Genomic DNA, 17,789 nt, shown 5'->3' on the forward strand with positions numbered 1-17,789 from the left:
TTACATAACAAAACAACTAATTTTTTATCGGCTTACATGTTCAAAAATTTGGATTTTGGGCAAAAAAAGCTATAAAACGATAAAAAAAAAAAACACTGTCTGAAGGAATAAAGTTTTAGATTACATGGCCTTCTTAACCAGGAGAGTTAGGAGATAAACCATCCAGCAGAGGGCTCTGTGTAAAAATGTTTATTTTTACTAATGTTTAGAATACAGGAACTAAAGAAAGGGGGAGGGGAGAAGAGACACAACTCCAAAGCGACAGTGAGTTAGTTAGGGCCTGCCCACAAGCAAAGGAAGGTCATTCCAGGGTGTCCTGGCATGGACCATCCCCCTTCTACTTAATGTCAGCGTCAGCGCCACTAAGCAGAAAACCAAGGAATCAGGGCATGAAGACCTTACCAGCTGCTAGCGAGCGTGCAAGGGAAGAAGGGGACATCTATGCATTCCTGTGACCCAGGAGTCAGGATACACAAGCAGGAGGCAGAAGCTCCCAATTCAGTAAAGGGCAGGAAGCTGAATGCCCAGGTCCAGGAAGAACAAAAAGGGGATTTTGGAGGTAGGCTTTTTTGTCGAGTTAAAAAACAGGCACATTATCCAACGTCTCCTTGTGGCCCCCAAACTGCTGGCCTGGCCCCCTGATGTGTCCCTTCTCCCCACAAAAGCAAAGGGAACAAAGAGGGAGGCAGAAGACAGGAGGTTCTGAGGGTGGGGAATGCTTGGGTCTCCAGAGACCACTGGTAAGTGAGCCAGGCAAGCACAGGAAGGACAGGTGAAGCTGCTACTCCCCTGGATGGGGTGGGGCAGGATAGGGCAAAGCCAGGAAGGTGACCAAGAGCATCCTGGCTCAGGCAAAAGACCCCTTGTAGCAGGGCCACCCTGGAGAGAGGAGGCAAAGCTAAGCAGCACAAAGGGCATGGAAGATTCCTGGTGCGTAGCTTCAGCTTGCTGACTCCCAGCTGCTCCCATCAAGCAGGCCCGGCCTGGCTCATCTCTGGGGAGGAAACTCTGGAGACCAGAGCAGAAGCTGGGCCAAGAGAAGTGAGCTGCTCTCCCACTCTTTCTCGGAGGATACGGTTTGAACCCTGTGATCACCAAGGCCTGGGCCCAAGGCAAGCAGAGTGAATGCACTTCATGGAGAGCAGAGAGAAGCTGGGCCCACGGGTACACCTTGGGGCAGCGTGCTGCTCCTTTCTCCCTGAGGGCCTGGGGCCAGAGGTGGTCAGAGCTGCCACCTCTGCTTGTTGTTGCCAAACACAGGTTGGCATGACCACCCCAAGGTTCTGGACTTGTGAAAGAGAGGAGGAAAGGAAAGGTATGAAAAAACAAGGTGGAGGAGAGAAACAGCCTTAGATATGTGGGGGAGCTGGGGGTGGCACATCAGGAGGAATTCTGGTTCTGGTAGATGGAAGCTTTCTCCTTCAATAGGTCCAGACACAGATGGCAGCTCCAACTTCCTGCAGAGAAGCATAATGAAGTCAAGGTGGGCCCCATAAAACCCGTATCTACTGTCTTTCCACCTTTTTTTTTTTAATTCTTTTTTTTAGTTGTAGATGGGACACAATATCTTTATTTATTTTTATGTGGTGCTGAGGATCAAACCCAGTGTCTTACACAAGCTACACAAGCGCTCTACCACTGAGCCAAAATCCCAGCCCTGTCCTTCCACTCTTTACACCTCATCTCTAGGTGGGATAAGAGTAATTCTGCAGCAGCAGTTTTATGATGACCCTCTTGGTCTTCAATACCATGAAAAACATTCTTCATGAAGATGAAAGTAACAATCAGCTATACGATCAAATACAGATGCCCAGGTCCTCTTGGCCCTGATAAATCAGATGCCCTGGGAATAGCAGGAGAGCCTTGGCAAAGACAAGTTTTCAAAGTGCCCCAGCTTGCCAAGCAAGGTGGCGCAGTCCTGTAATCCAAGCAGCTAGGGAGACGGAGGCAGGAGGATCGCAACTTCAAAGCAAAAAAAAAAAAAAAAAAGCAAGGCACTAAGCAACTCAGTGAGACCCTGTCTCTAAATAAAATACAATGGGGCTGGGGATGTGGCTTAGTGGTCAAGTGCCCCTGAGTTCAATCCCTGGCACCAAAATAAATAAATAAATAGACAGACAGAGTGCCCCAGCTTTAGTTGTATTATTATCAGAATAATCAGACATGGTTTTCAAGGCCCCAAAAGTAGAACAAAAGTCATGAAAAGAGACTTCAGAGTTGGGCACAACTGTACATGTCTGTAATCCCAGCAACTCAGGAGGCTGAGGCCCTCAGCAACTTAGCAAGACCCCGTCTCAACGTCTCAAAAATAAATAAATAAATAAATAGGGCTAGGGATGTAGCTCAGTTGGTAGAGTGCTTCCCTTGCATGCACAAGGCCCTGGTTTCAATTCCCAGTACCAAAAAATAAGTAAATAAATAAATAAATAAAAAGGCTTCAGATAAACCAGTTCTATTTCCACATTAGGATAGCTTTCAGGGCTGGGGTTATAGCTCAGCGCTAGAGCGCTTGCCTCGCACCTGCGAGACCCTGGGTTCGGTCCTCAGCACCACTTAAAAATATATGAATAAAATAAAGGTATTGTGTCCAACTACAACTAAAAGATAAATATTAAAAAAAAAAAAGGATAGTTTTCTGCCAGGTGTGGTGACACACACCTGTAATCCCAGCTACTTGGGAGGCTGAAGCAGGAGAATCACAATTTCAAAGAGCCCGCACAACTTAGCAAGACCCTGTCTCAAAATGGGTTCAATCCCCAATACTACACACACACACACACACACACACACACACACACACACACACACACACACGCAAATAAACCCCAAACAAAAAAAACCCCCAGCTTTCTGCGAAAAGGGGGTAAACTCTGATGATTCAAACATTAAGCCCAAGACTAAGTTCATATAAAAACAGGAGATTATTGTCTCTTGCAAGAAAAAAAAAAAAGAAAAAAACTGTCTCAGATCTTGTTATTAATATTTGCTATGGGGCTGGGGCCGTAGCTCAGTGGTAGAGCACTTGCCTTGCACGTGTGAGGCATGAGTTCAATCCTCAGCACCACATAAAAATAAATGATAAAGATATTGTGTCTATCTACAACTAAAAAAATTTAAAAATATATATTTGCTACGGCTGGATTATTCTTTCTTTTAAAGAGGGGGACAAAAAATTAGCCCTTAATGTTTTAAAATTATAAGCGTAACTGTACATGTGTGAATTTGGACATTATTCTGGGGGAGAGGATTCACAGATTTTATTAACTCTTCAAAGATATGTGACTTAAAAGTTAAAGAGGGGAATGTGGCTTAAGCGGTAGCGCTCGCCTAGCCTGCGCGGGGTGCTGGGTTTGATCCTCAGCACCACATAAAGATGTTGTGTCCACCGAAAACTAAAAAAAATAAATATTAAAAAAAAAATTTCTCTTTAAAAAAAAATTTAAAAGAGGAAGGTCCTTTCTAACCCCAAGGTCAATGAGCAGAGGTTGGCAAACTTCTCTATAAAGAGCAAAAATGTTAGTAATTTTAAGCTGTTTGAGCCACACAGTTTCACTCCCATCTTCCATTTCTTTTTGAAATTCCCTTTAAAAATCTAAAAACTAGGGGCTGGAGCTGTGTAGAAAAGTGTTTGCCTCACATGTGTGAGGCACTGGATTCATCAGCACCACATAAAAATAAATAAAGATATTGTGTGTCCATCTACAACTAAAAAAATATTTTTTAAAAAGTGTAAAAACTGGGCTGGGGCTATAGATCAGTGGTGAAGCGCTCCCCTAGCATGTGTGAGGCACTGGTTCGATACTCAGCACCACATAAAAATAAATAAAGATACTGTGTCCAACTAAAAAAAAAAAAAAAAAAAAAAAAAAAGTAAAAACTAGGGGCTGGGGGTATGTGTCCTTCAGAGTTGTCACTCAGTGGCCTGGACACTCCAGAGGACACTCAGCTGCAACTCTCCACTACCTGATGTCAATGGGAAAGTCCTTTTGGGGTTAATGCAAATTTCATCTGAAATATGTTATTTGATGGGTTAAAAAACAAAACAGGGGCTGGGATTGTGGCTCAGCAGTACAGCGCTCGCCTAACACAGGTGGGACCTGGGTTCGATCCTCAGAACCATATAAAAATAAAGGCATTGTGTTGTGTCCATCTATTCCTAAAACAAAACAAAACAAAACAAAACAAAAAACACTACTTCTTCCCAAGTCAATTTATAAACTAGGCATGGCTGCAGCTGAATGCTCCCCTGCACTACTAAAGGACTCTTAGTAGCCTCATTTTCTATAAAGTGACAGCAGTTTGACCTATAAGTTTGCTTTCAGCACACAGTGAACCACTTCTACTGCCTATATGCTGGCTCCCATCCTCTATGCACAGTGCAGCTACTGGGCAGTAGTGTTTTTCTCAGTAAGCTCCTGAATTTCTACATAGGTGGTGGTTTAGGCACAGAAATCCTGCTGGAGGGGGACTAGTGGAAAAGTAGCTGCTTCTTAGGGCCACTAGTTTCAGTGAGGAGCTTACATAAACTCTCAACATTATTAAACATTAAACTTGGAGCATTATTAAAATAAACTACTGGGGGGGGGGAAGCAAACACTCAAATCTGTGAAGTTCAGAGAGATGAAAGAAAAGCTTCACATTAGACAAGCTACCAACTCAGTTTCTGGACTAGCTGGAAGACCAAGCTCCCCTTCTGGGTGACTATTTTCTGCTCAGCTGTTTTCTCATGGGTTGCTGTTTGTAAATGTAACTGATGATAATGTTCAAACATTAAACCATTCAGGCTGAAATGCTAGGAAAACATCCTGAACTCAGTTACAGCAAAGTACCTTACTTCTTAACTTGGAAGAATAAATAACTAATAATATAAAGAAACAGAACTCAGTATTTACTGTACAGGTGATTTTTTTAAGTTACTAATAAAATGATTTTTCTGAATAAAAGATCTTACTGCCTACCTTCAGGAGGCTCAGACATAGATGGGGTGAGACAGTACATGTGGTAGCCACGGTCACAGTCATCACAGAAGAGCAGCTGGTCCTACAGAAGACAAGAAGGAAGAGGAAGGGGATTCAATGATTTATGTGCCTTAGTAAGGTGGGGAGGGGTGAGTCGAGGGAGAACAGAGGCAGGGACAGGAAGAGGGCTTCTGAGAACACTGCTGCTACTTCTGACAGGGAGAAGTGGCAGATAAGAAAGAATAGATGTGGGAATCTCTGGGTAGAAAACAACATTGTCTATCACCACCCAGGTCAACTCAGTCATCCCTCACCTGGATCCTATCAGAGTTTCTAACGGATCAAATAGCCTCCACCCTTCCCATAAAATCTATTCTCCACAAAGTACCTGATGTTATCTTTTTAAAACATAAAACAGAACACGTCATTTCCAATTAAAAGCCTTTAACATCATTATACTGTATTTGGATTAGAACATGAGGACCAGGACCCTGGGTACTCAGTAGTGGAGCACATGCTCAGCACGTATGAGGGGCTCTGGGTTCAACCTCCAGGACATCCCCACCACCCTCAAAAGAGCCCAAGGTTCTGAGGTCCCAAGGTCTGGTAGTGCCTACTTCTCTGATCTATCTTCTCCCACGCTCTCCCTTGCACAGGAAGGTTCCAGTCAGCCACATCAGGATTCTGAATATACCCAATCTGTCAGACTGAAGGCATCATATTGGCTGCTGCTTCCTTGAAAATGCTCTAACTCCTGCCGGGTACACTGATACACACGGGTAATCCTAGCAATTCAGGATTATCACAAGTTCGAGACCAGCCTCAGCAACTTAGTAAGACCTTGTCTCAAAGTCAAAAAGGGCTGGGAATGTAGCACAATGGTAAGGTGCCCCTGGGTTCAACCCTTAGTACCAAAAACACACACAAAAAAAAACAAAAAAAAAAAAAAAGAAAAAGAAAAAGAAAGAAAATGATCTACCTCCAAACCTTCTTGGACTGGCTCCTTGGTATCATCCAAATTTCAACACCAACCTCACCCCCTCAGAAAAGTCATCTCTGACTATAAATCTAAATCAGTATCCAGTTACTCGCCACCACATCACTGGTTTCGTTTTCTTCAAGGCACATCTTAAAAAGCTCTCATTTCCTTGCTTATTGCTGTTCCCACAAGAACACAAATTCCATGAAAGCAGGGATCTTGTCTGTCTTGTTTAGTATCCTTGGAGCCTAGAACAGTGTCTGACCTAAAGCTGGAGCTCAAGAAACTTGAATTTGCTGACAAATCCAAGTTCCATGGGGTTGCTGGGGAGGGGCTGTGGGAGGGATCTTGCTCCTTTGAAACGAAAGCTCGCTTTGTAGGGAACTGTGGGGAGAGCAGCAGAGGCCTGGGAAGAGCCACCCTGGGGCAGGTGGGACACGCACGTCATTCTCGGAGGTGCCGCAGAGGTTGCAGCACTTGCACTCGATGCACTGCCAGCGGTAGGTCTTCACAGCAGCCATCATCACAGGAGTGAACTGGAGGCAAGATGGATGCCCTGTAGGGGGAGGTGAGTGAAACAGGTGGCCGGAAATGTGGGGAGAAGCGAGATGAGCTGCTTGACTAAGATAGTGCTAGAAGTCAGCAGGCCAGGAGCCCCACAGGGAATGGGTGCTGTGGCAGCCCTCTCCTTGGTGGTAGAGGTACCTGAGCGGCCACAGTCAGAACAGGACACCAGCTCCTCAGGTTGTCCTGTCTTCTTATTGATCTTTGAGTCCCCTAGGCAGAAGTCACAGTAGTTGTTGGGCAAGGCCAATCCATCGGGACCTTTCTTGGCTAGATAGAGAGAGAAAGAGATAGACAGAATTATTTTTTTTCTGCGTATTGGGGATTGAACTCAGGGGCACTCGACAACCAAGCCACATCCCCAGCCCTATTTTGTATTTTATTTAGAGGCAGGGTCTCACTGAGTCGCTTAGTGCCTTGCTTTTGCTGAGCCTGGCTTTGAACTCACAATCCTCCCACCTCAGCCTCCTGAGCTGCTGGGATTACAGGCGTGCACCACCACGTGGGGCTGAGAGAATTCTGATGATGCTTATGAGGGTTCCTGAGCTGCTCAGCATCCCCGCAAGGAAGAGCAATCATAAGCAGTCTTCCCCTTCCCGCTTGCCCACCTCCTCTGACACCTCAGCTTACATTTCTGCTCCTCAGATCGCTGGGAAACAGGGGTGGGTGGTTGGGAGTCTTCCTTGTCTTCACCCTCCTCCTCAGCCAGGTGAGAGTGGGCATAGTGGTAACTGAGGCCAGGTCGATTCTTGTAACGTTTTCCACAAACTAAGTGAGAAGAAGATTGTAGGGAAAGGTATTAGGATACAAGAGTGCCACATCCCTACCCGTGAAACATATGGCAACCACCCCTGAGCCAGCAGCTCTGTTCTGGGACAAACCTTGACAGTAACCCCCACCCCCACCTTTAGTCAGGAATAGCAGTCCCTGAAGCTCTGCAACTTCTGGCACTCTTCTCCCTCACTAAAAACCAACCGCATGGTCACTATTACTCTTCCATGTTGGCTTTTTTGCAGGGGCTCAGCCCTTGTTGCATCACTACTTGTCCTGGGAATAGTAACAGTCTGGGAAGCTTCAAGTTAGGAAAGGGAAGAAAAGTATCTATGGTCTTGCTTTATAACAAGAAGGGAAAAGGCAAGGAAGAGACTTCAAACTCTCACTCCTCAGTAAATGTGGGAGGTTCACGCTACCCCACATGTACCATCGAGTCCACATCTGTTGAATGGACAAAGGACTAGGAGTGGGTATTTTGGGGACAACCTACCAACTAAACCGGCTGAGGTAGCTGGTCCCCAAACACACTGAAACAAACTCCCAATCAGTGCCCTGTCTGTCCATCCCTTCCAACAAGGAAAGCAGATCCCCACAAGGCAACTTATAATCTTGAGTAGTGACACCAGAAGGTTTAGGGGCCAGCCGGAAGGAATGAAGAGGATGGGAGTAGGAGGTGCAGGAATGGTGGGAACATTAGCTGACCACCAAGCACCTGTTGGGAAAGGGGGAACAGACGGATCTCTCTGTAATGGGTTCTTTAAATGCTTTTGAAGCTACTCCATGCATTAGGCCCATGGGCCCCAGGAATAAGTCTGTGGGTCACAAGCAGTGGTAAAGGCAGTTTCCAGGATTCTGAGAAGTGGAGCACAACTGCAGTTCCACGGTTTCTGCCCCCATGCCACTCCAGACATTTCAAAACTAGCATCACAGGAGATGAGAAAGGCAGGAGAAACAAGGGAGGAGGGAAAAAGGGATAGGAAAACCAAAAGTCTGAAAAGTTGAGAGAGCTACCTCTCTGGGGCGCTTTCGAGGTATGCTTTTGTTTGAAACTATCTGAAAGACAGAAAGAAAAGTCATGAGGAGGAGGCCTTGACACACTTGAGACGGGGCGGCAGCGGCAGCAGGAAAGCGGAGCAAGCGAGAGAGAACCCCAGCAGCGATGGTGCTCCAGGGTGGAGGCATGAAGTGGGGCAAGCCAAAGCAAAAGGAAAGAGAACAGACACTGAAGACCTCAGGGCCAGCCCCCTGCACCCTGGCCTGATGGGCCAGCAGATCTGGATGCCTCCCACTGAGAGGCTAATCCTGTCTGCTGGAGTCCTCCCCACTCCCCCATCCCAGGGGACAGCAGAAATCTCTCCCAGAGCATGCAGGTCCCACCCATCATCAGAGGCCCAGGCCTCCCTGGGGTTTTGGGGGGAACCAGTCAGCAGGCAGGATGAAAGCCCAGGCTTGTTTTACCACTCAAGGCAAGAACATAACCCTCCCCCTCTGACATCCAGAGCAGGAGCTGGGTCCAGGGACTACCCACCCACTCATGAGGCACTCACTGTCACAGGCATAGGGCTTGTCCCGGTCCTCCAGGATGGAAGCATCTAGCTTCTTCCGGGCACTGCCCACACCCTTACCCTGCCAAGAAAAGAAAAATGATGGCCTTACTAAATAAAACCTGGACCTCCTGGGGCCACACTGTCCCAAGCTGCAGGCCCTACACTGGCCTTTCACCTTGGACTTCCCCTTGCCCCGACGCTTGGGAGTATCTTCTTCATAGTCCTCATCATCAAGGTCATCCAGGAAGTCATCTGGTTCTAGGATCCGCTGAGAGCACAGGAAAATTAGAATGAGCAGAAACAGCACACATTTTAAAGCTCCCTCACCAAAGGACTGGCCACTCATGGCCTTACCCAAGACCTCCCCTGTGACCTGGCCCCACTCATACCAGCCTTGTTCCTCTCCCTACAATTACACTCCTGGTCCCTTTAATGCTTTCCTTCCTCTGTGCCACTTCATGTGGTTCTCTTACCCAGAATGTCTTTCCCCACCATCTCTGGCCAAATTAAATGTCATGCTCCACAAAGCTTCCCTGCCATGCCTGTCTCTGATTGGCTACCATGGGAGAACACTGTTGGTAGTTCCTTTCTGGCACTCACAACCTAGTTTAAATGAGAACTTTGTTGCTTACTTGTGTGACTTTGTGGGAAAATTTAAAACACATTTGCCTCAGCATCCCTATCCACAAAATGGGGATTACAAGACCTACCTCATAAAGCTGTACAGGGTTAAAGGGAAAGGACGTGGAGAAGCACTCAGCATGGTACCTGACATTGTCTTTAGGTCTTCTTATTTCTAAACTTAGGGTTAACTTCCCAGTTGGCAGAGACCAGGTCTGCTTCACCTATCTAACCCCAGATGCCAAAAAACTTTGTGACAGAAACTTTTGTGCAAAAGAGGATGAATGAGTGCAAATCCATACTTAAACGGAAAGGAATAGGAACGACAAGATGGCAACAGAGAATCCATTCGGTATAAGAATAGAACTGAAGGGGCTGCCTCAGCTTCTGCTTTGTTTTTATAGTGCTGGGGATTGAATCCAGGGCCTCATGTTTGCTGGACAAGCACTCTACCACTGATCTACTTTAGTTCTGCTAACTAGATGCCTCCTTCCTCCCATGAAGAGGAGGCTGGACTTCATAAAAGCTCTCCTAGAAATAGGGTTAATCTCATACCTTCCGTGCTCGACTGTTGGTCACAGGGAACTCGCCCAGGCTGTCATCATCAACTCGGGGATCTGGAGCGCCTCGCTTCTCCAGAGGGTCAGTGCGCAATAGTGCCTCTAAACTGCTGCCATCCTGAGAGATGAGTCCCTCCTTCTTCAAGGTCTGGTCTGTGTCTGAAACATGGTCAGGATGACATAAAGTTCAGAAGGGTACATAGTGCCAGGATCAACAAAAGGACACCTATGGTCTTCTATTCTCTGGCTGCCCAGGAATCAAGATACCCTAGTTCATTTGGCTTGCAACTTAGATGTTTACCTGTCTCTATTACTAAACTGAATTCTCTGAAGGAAGAAATCATACTCAAGTTCATTTTAACCTCTGCAAATCCTAGCACAGGGCCTGGTAGTGACAGCTGATTAGCAGGCCTCTTGCCATACAGCAAGCCATGCCCCTGTTTAGGCAAGGTGTCCCTTACCTGGTTTAATAGATGGGAAGGAAAGCCGGGGATCCTCAGGTGGGTGGGCTCGCCGCTTTTTCCGCCAGCGCCGGGCAGGGTAGGAGTACAGCTGTCCAGAGGCCAATCCTATAGAAGGAAGACAAAAATTATGCCCTAACCCAGTCCTAGAAAACACTAAATACTTTCCAGTTGAGTAGGCTCCCTTGACTTTTACAGCAAGGAAGAAATACTGATAGCAGGAGTGCAAGGTTGGCAGAATATTAAGGGGGAAAAAAATAGATGTAAGCCAGGTGTGGTGGTCCATGCCTGTAATCCTAGCAGCCTGAAGCAGAAAGATCATAAGTTAGAGGCCAGCCTCAGCTTAGCAAGGCCCTAAGCAATTCGGCAAGACACTGTCTCAAAAAAAAAAAAAAAAAAAAAGGGCTAGGGATGTGGCTCAGGGGTTAAGTACCCTTGGGTTCAATCCCCAGTATTTAAAAAAAAAAAAAAAAAATGAGTTTAGAGGCCTTGGCTAATATATCATTCTCCAAAACCCAAATAATGACCTTGGCAGGGCAGAAAACAAAGGCGCTGGTATAAACCCATCTGCTTCATCCTGCCTGGTTTCTAATGATGGGAAGACCATGTTCATACACAGGTAGGGAGCAGTGTGGGAACTCTCAACTACCCCATCACTTAAGAGAAGGGAAATTCTTCCTCCTTGCATTCCTGAGTTCCCTTCCCGAGTCTGTACTCTCACCTGGACCCCGGTGTCGCTTTTCCATCCAGATGTAACAGTTGCTCTGGGCTACTCCAGTCTGTGAGTCCAAGAATGGTAGGCGCACGCTGCGCTCAGCACAGAGGCGGGCGTTGTAATTGTGGCACTGCTCCATGGCATCTTTGTAGTACTGCTCTCCAAGGCTGCAGGAAAGACAAAAAGCAAGGGCATGGGGTGCTAAGCCATCCTCTCTCCTGCAAATGCCTTTCTAAAAGGCTCAGGAGAATGGGAGACTACCTCTTCAGTTCTATTTGTCTCCATCTCTGCTTCTTGGGAACCAAGCCCCTTCACTAAGTCATCATGAGGAAAGGTACTTTACAAAATAATCAGACTTAAATCTTAACCAACAAGAAGTGGAAATGGGGTTAGTGGATGTTGCTCAGTGGTGGAATACTAGCCCAGCATGTGCAAAGCCTTGGGTTCAAGCCCCAGCACTGAAGAAAAAAGAAAGGAGGAGAAATAAAATGTTCTTATGCTTCTCAATACATCCAGCCCTGTGCTAGCTAAGATGCTAGTTCTCTTAACCCTCATGACTTTAGCAATAGATGCTAGCCCATCTTACAAATGGGGAAGTGAATTTACCAAGGCCCAGTGGACTTATCAAAATGCTCCCCATGAAATACTATTTAGCCATATAAAAGAAGCTCTTCATGTACTGATATTAAACAATTTTGAAGATAACTAGGAAGAAAAAGCAAGTTACAGTGTTGAGGTGTCACAAGATGCTACCTTTAGTGTAACCAAGTAGATAAGAACTTGCAGGCCTCCAGGCCCTCAACACCTGAAGTTCCTGGAAGCTTTTACTGAGCACACTACTGACAAGTACACTAAGACATAACATGAGAGCTGAAGCAAGGGGAAATCCATAAGTGCCTTAAAAAGCTGGAAAATTGTACACTGCCAGGAATTATGTGGTTCTAAGAAGTACGTACAATGAATCAATCTTGTTCTTGTCCTTCAGGGCTTAACAACTACTTTGGTATTGAGAGAGTAAATTAACTGCAACAATTCATTTTTATATTTAATCAATCTTCTAGGGCCTCCCACACAGTAGGCACATGCTCTACCACTGAGCTACACCCCCCGGTCCAATATTCAATCAATCTTTGTTGAAGGCAGAGTTGATTTCTTTCCCATTGTGTCTTCATTACCCATGAAGATGTCTGGGACACATCAGGCTGAACTTGGGAGTAAAAAGACCTGGCTTGGCTACAAGTCATGAATGTGCACACTTCATCAACTTATGTGGATCTCTGTTGCTCTTCTGTGGATTGGGGAGATTGGACTAGATGAGCTCTAACATTATAAGGATTCTGAGGGAGAGAACCAGGCTTAAGAAGCTGGAAAGAGTAAGGCTCCGTGGCTTTTGTCTGTAACTTAAGCTACATCTACAAATCCTGCTCTGATATCTGAGGGGGTTGTCATTGTGTGGCTGCAATAGAGCATTGCACAGTTTAGCCCGTTCCCAGCAAGTGAAAAAAACACCCCACACAGTCAGTAACACCAAGCACAGCCTGGCTTGATTCGAAGTGCTGTAATGACTGTAATTTGAGGTAGACATGAATCTTGTGTTGGAGAGCAAAGTGGAGAAGGAAACAGGCTCACATTTGCTCGCCTTTAGGAGGCAGCCACGTCCTCATCACACAGGGAAATTGGATAAACAAGGCTGAGTGCAGCAGCTTCTTTGTTTCTGCTGATGGGAATTGATACTGACACTGGAAGTCAAATGGAAGGAAAGGCCAGGCGGGATGAAGACTGCAAAATCGAAGCAAGGAGGCTGGAAGTGGTTTGGGGGAATGGATGAGAGCTCTTCTGTCAGAGCTCTTATTAAGTAAGGGGGGATAAGCAATCATTTAGGTTAGAGGGCTGGGAATGAAATACTTAAATGTGTTGGGGGAGGGTCTGATAAGAGAATGAGAGAGCTCTTATGAACTCAGAGCTGCTATAAGAAGAAATTTCAGGCTAACACTATTTTCTAGATCTTCTTACCTAACTTGAAAAGTTCCCAAACTAGTCAGCCATCGGTTATTTTACATTAGTATCTCACTCTAGTAAGACTCCTTAAAGACTTTCAATTCTGACATCTCATTTGGGAAGGACAGAAAATTCGCAAATACAAAAATTTTTCTCTCAGGACAAGATGAAAGTCAGAAAAGATGAGCTAGCAAGCCCTGACCTCAACACATAACCCTCAACTTTCAGAAAACTAGTCACATTATAATCAAGAGAAGTTTCAGAAAAGCATCTCTCTCCATGGCAAGAATGGTACAAGAGAAATAAAAGCCCCCTTCTTAAAGCAGAAGTTCTGTGGGAGAAGGTATTAGTTGTGGCCCACAGTCCTCTGCAGCTACAACTGAAGAGAAAGCTGCTTTCTCATTATTCATACTCAGGAGTCAGTGGCTGGTGACCCCCACAATCTCTACAGCTCTTTAAGAGAAATGAAAAGCCACACTCTATTTAAATGGGCAACCAGTAACTTTAACACTCCATGAAAAGGTTGGCAACCCATTTTATTGAAGAAAGTCTTTCAACATGAGGAGCTTCATTACATGTAACTCTCAAAACCTAGAAGCTTTGATCCTTTTCTGGCAATCATGAAATCTGTGTGAAATCCTCCCCTACCATGGGATGGGGAAAGTTAACAAAGAGAAAGGCAGGGAAACAAAGAACATCTGAATAAGGATGGATAACTATAAAAAATGGTAGATCCACAGCATCATTTCTAAATTGAGGAAAACGTCAGCCTGAAGAGAGCTGGGGAAACTGAAGTGAGCAGATCAAAAAGATAATAGTGCTGGGAGGAGGGGTGGTTGAAAGAGCAGGATAGAGCAAAAAGCAAGTTTAAAAAAAAAAAAAACCCACAAGAGGAAAAGGCACTTAGCTTAATGGAAGTGGGAAAGCATTCTAGAAGAAAAAGGCTCCAGGCAGTGGGGAAGAAGCAACTTAACCTTAAAAAAAAAAAGGCTCTTGGGAGAGTGGGGTTTAGTTTACGACAAAGACAGATAAGAAGCTGTGAGTCCCTGAGTTTGGATTCCAAACCTCGCCTTATCATCCATTCAAACCAAAAGCCCTGACTGGACATCTAGACAACTCTAGGATTTTCCTACCCTTGCATCATTTGCCCAGCGGGCATTAATGAACCAATCCATCTGAAAATGCATTTGGGTTCTTCTCCAGGAAGAGAGCAGCTGGGAATACCTCAAAGTCCCCAAACACCTTTAATTTACAGGAAGCAGCTAAAAAACCAGTCTCCGTGTTCCCAACAACCAGTAACTAACTCTGCTCGAAACTGACCAGCACGACGCTGTCTAGGGTGCGGGGAATGCCCACCCCAGGCCCCGTGGGCTATTATTAAGTCGCCCCGGACGGCTTCGGTCCCGTTGCCGGCTCTGGACGGCGCAAAGGCCCACTCCCCCCAGTCCCTTCCCTTCGGTACGTGCTCCTCGGCCAATTCCTCCCAAGAATGATTTCTAATCCTGGGTGCCCGCTCCCCGACCCCCAAGCGTCACGCAAGCAGCGGTCTCCAACCCCGCAGGGGAGGCCGGGCGGACGGCTCCGGGCGCCGCGGGCCGCGGTGGGGAGGGGGCCGCCGGGCTCCTCCGACCCGGGCGTAGGGGAGACGGGCCGGGGCCGGGAGTCACCAGCAGCCAGGCGCCACCTCGGAAGCCGCGACTCCTGGGCAGCGCCCGCCACCCAGCCCCGCAGGAGGCCGTCGGTCCGGGCCCCGAGTGCCCCCCTCAGGGCCTCCACAAGTTTCCAAAGAAGCGCAACGTCTTCTCCGGAGTCTCCTGTGGCAAGCCCCACTGGGAGTCGCAGCGTGGCGTTCCCGGGCATGTCCCCCTCTCCATCTTGTCTCCCGTACCGCCCTCCCGGGGACCCTTACAAGACCTCCCGGCCCAGAAGAGAAAGAAACGGCCACTCACAGCTTGACTACATTCTCCACCACAGCCGCCATCTTCCCTGTTCCTCTCCCTCAGGCCGGGAGGCCCCGGAGCCCGCTGCGCGCAAGCGCCAGGACCGCAAGAGGCACGGTTTCCCCGTCCTTCTGCGCAGGCGCAAGCCGTGGGTGAGCGCGCACGAGAGCGAGCACTGGAGGACCAGCTTCGTTTCTATCCGCCGGCGCTGGGAGGGAAAAGTCGGGTAGAGAATGGGGTGCGCGGTGCGCAGGCGCAACTGGAGGCCGCCGCGCACCAGGCAACTACAGCTAGTGCCTCGCCTCTCCTAGTTGGGGAAGCCGGAGAAAGGAGGGAGGGTCTGACCTAGGGCAAAAATGAGAAAGCAAGGGTTAGTGAAAGTTGGGAGGCCCGGAGATGGGCTGTTTGGAACGCAAGCGTCTTCCTCGCTGACCTTTAGCCAGGTTGTTGATCTCACTCCCAGGGGAGGGACTGGTGAGTAGCTAAAGTCCACCTGTGCTCCCAAGCGTGTACCTATTTTATTTTATTTATTTATTTAGTGGTACTGGAGATTGAAGCCAGGACCTCGCACATGCTAGGCAAGTGCTCTACCGCTGAGCCACAGTCCCAGTCCTTTTTACTTGGTGACAGGGTCTCACTAAGTTGCCCAGGCTGTCCTTGAATTTAGGATTCTCCTGCCTCAGCCTCCTGAGAAGCTGGATTTGGGGTGTGTGCCACCGCCTGGCAAAGATAAACTTCTTGGGTTGGGGATCAAACCCGGGGGCCCCGCACCTGCTAGGCAAGCACATGTGCCCATTTTAGACAGAGGAACGTGAACACCCAGATCTAGGCATTTTTGGTCTGACCTTTGCGAGCTGACAAAAGATGCCTTACTTTCCCGCCACTAAGCTGCTTCACCCAACTTCACTGATACCTACCTCCTCTCCCTTGCCTCCTACTCCTATCTAAGCTCATTCCATTCCCTGAGGTTTTGAAGAATTTGCCTGATGCAACTAACTATGTCTGTCTCTTCTGTACCTTTCATTTTTCCTTCACTATTGATTCATGAAAATCTGAGTGCAAACATGACTAATATCCCCTTTAAGAAAATCAAAAACCCTTTTTTATGTCCAATTCAGCTTTTGATTGTCACCTCATTTCTCTTCACCCTTTCAAAGCAGATTTTCTGCTTATATTCCCCTCTCTGTTGCCTTGTTTTCAATCTCTCTTTCACCCAATTTAATAGGGATTTTGTTCTCACCTGTCTCTCTAAAAAAGCGCTTACAAAGTTATCACAATCTCCGTTTCAACAGGTTTGGAGATCAATTCACTGTCCTCATGGGTCTGTCAATCCACATGACATGGATGAGCATTATTACCTGTCCTACTGCGCTGGCAGTTCCTTCAGCCTCTCTCCCCTGTTCAACCTGCCAGGATCCCCAGGACTTGGTCCTTGGTCCTTTCCATTTCCCAAATGTTCCATATTCTACCAATCCCAAGATGCACACATACCCCATCCACATTGTTGTATTTCCGAATCAGGATGCATCTTACTATCATTGTACTTTAAAATCATTTTTGGAAGGTCAGAGTTCTGAGTTTTTTTTTTTTTTTCCCCGGGGGTAGGTACCGGGATTGAACTCAAGGGACATTTGGCCACTGAGCCACCCCTATTTTGTATTTTGTTTAGAGAGAGGGTCTTACTGAGTTGCTTAGCACCTCATTTTTGCTCATTTTGCTGATCCTCCTGCCTCAGCCTCCTGAACTGCTGGGATTACACGCATGTGCCACCGTGCTCAGTGAATTCTGAGGTATTTGTCAATGCTGACTCTGTACCAGCATCAAAACTTTCAGAATGGGTGTCAGGAGTTGGGAAGAATAATCCAGAGATGACATTGGTGCACTTTTTACCCCAGGGAACCAAATGATTATGCAGATGAGGGATATCAGAGGTGACTCCAAAGCAGGAATCAAAAGTATACTAGCCCATGGGCTTGGGTTGTAGCTAGGTGGTAGAGTGCTTGCCTAGCCTATGTGAAGCACAGGGTTTATTTCTCAGAACCATATATAAATAAATAAAGATCAAAGTGGTACAACCTTTAAAAAAAAAGTATACTAGCCCTAAAGCTCAACATAAACATACTTGGCAAGTCTATTCTTGATGCATACACCAGAAAACTATGTGAGAGAATGTTCACAGCGACATTATTTGTAATAACTCCAAACTGGAAACTCTGCTGCCAATCAATGGTAGAATAGATTAAATAGCATTTGGCTCAGTGGTAGAGTGTGTGCTTAGCATGGACAAGGTCTTGGGTTCCATCCAAAACACCAAAGACAAAAACAGCAATGTATGTATAGTGTATATTACTTTATAACTACATGAATAAATCTCAAGAACAATATTGAACAAAAGAAGCAAAGTATCCTTCAAAGAGGACATAATGTATGATTATGTAAAGTTACTCAAACAGACACACTAATATATGGGGGTAGAAGTCAGGAGAGGGGGCATCAGTTGGCTACTGAGTTATGTTCTTTTTCTTCATCTGTTTCAGGGTTACACATGTTTGTTCTTTTTTTTTCTTTTTTTTAATTTTTTTTAAGAGAGAGTGAGAGTGTGTGTGTGTGAGAGAGAGAGAGAGAGGATTTTTTAATGTTTATTTTTTAGTTTTCAGCGGACACAACATCTT

At 46.5% G+C, this 17,789-nt stretch overlaps 1 protein-coding gene across 2 annotated transcripts; it reads right to left on the reverse strand.

Annotated features, from left to right (window-relative positions):
* Positions 1 to 174: 174 nt before the first annotated feature.
* On the reverse strand, positions 175 to 15,208 carry Dpf2 (double PHD fingers 2). 2 transcript variants are annotated; one of them, XM_026396521.2, is made up of 12 exons: positions 15,127 to 15,208; positions 11,186 to 11,346; positions 10,465 to 10,572; positions 9,999 to 10,162; positions 8,998 to 9,090; positions 8,823 to 8,901; positions 8,287 to 8,328; positions 7,132 to 7,269; positions 6,643 to 6,771; positions 6,381 to 6,493; positions 4,959 to 5,040; positions 175 to 1,457 (listed from the first exon to the last, which is right to left on the reverse strand). In XM_026396521.2, exons 1-12 carry the CDS (start codon positions 15,156 to 15,158, stop codon positions 1,381 to 1,383), a joined length of 1,218 nt encoding a protein of 405 aa, XP_026252306.1. In that variant the 5' UTR covers positions 15,159 to 15,208; the 3' UTR covers positions 175 to 1,380. The 2 variants fall into 2 exon arrangements, with proteins under 2 accessions (XP_026252306.1, XP_026252307.1); XM_026396522.2 differs by lacking the exon at positions 8,287 to 8,328.
* Between the last annotated feature and the right edge of the window lie 2,581 nt (positions 15,209 to 17,789).

Source organism: Urocitellus parryii, chromosome 4 (genome assembly GCF_045843805.1).
Source record: "Urocitellus parryii isolate mUroPar1 chromosome 4, mUroPar1.hap1, whole genome shotgun sequence".
Taxonomy (NCBI): domain Eukaryota; kingdom Metazoa; phylum Chordata; class Mammalia; order Rodentia; family Sciuridae; genus Urocitellus; species Urocitellus parryii.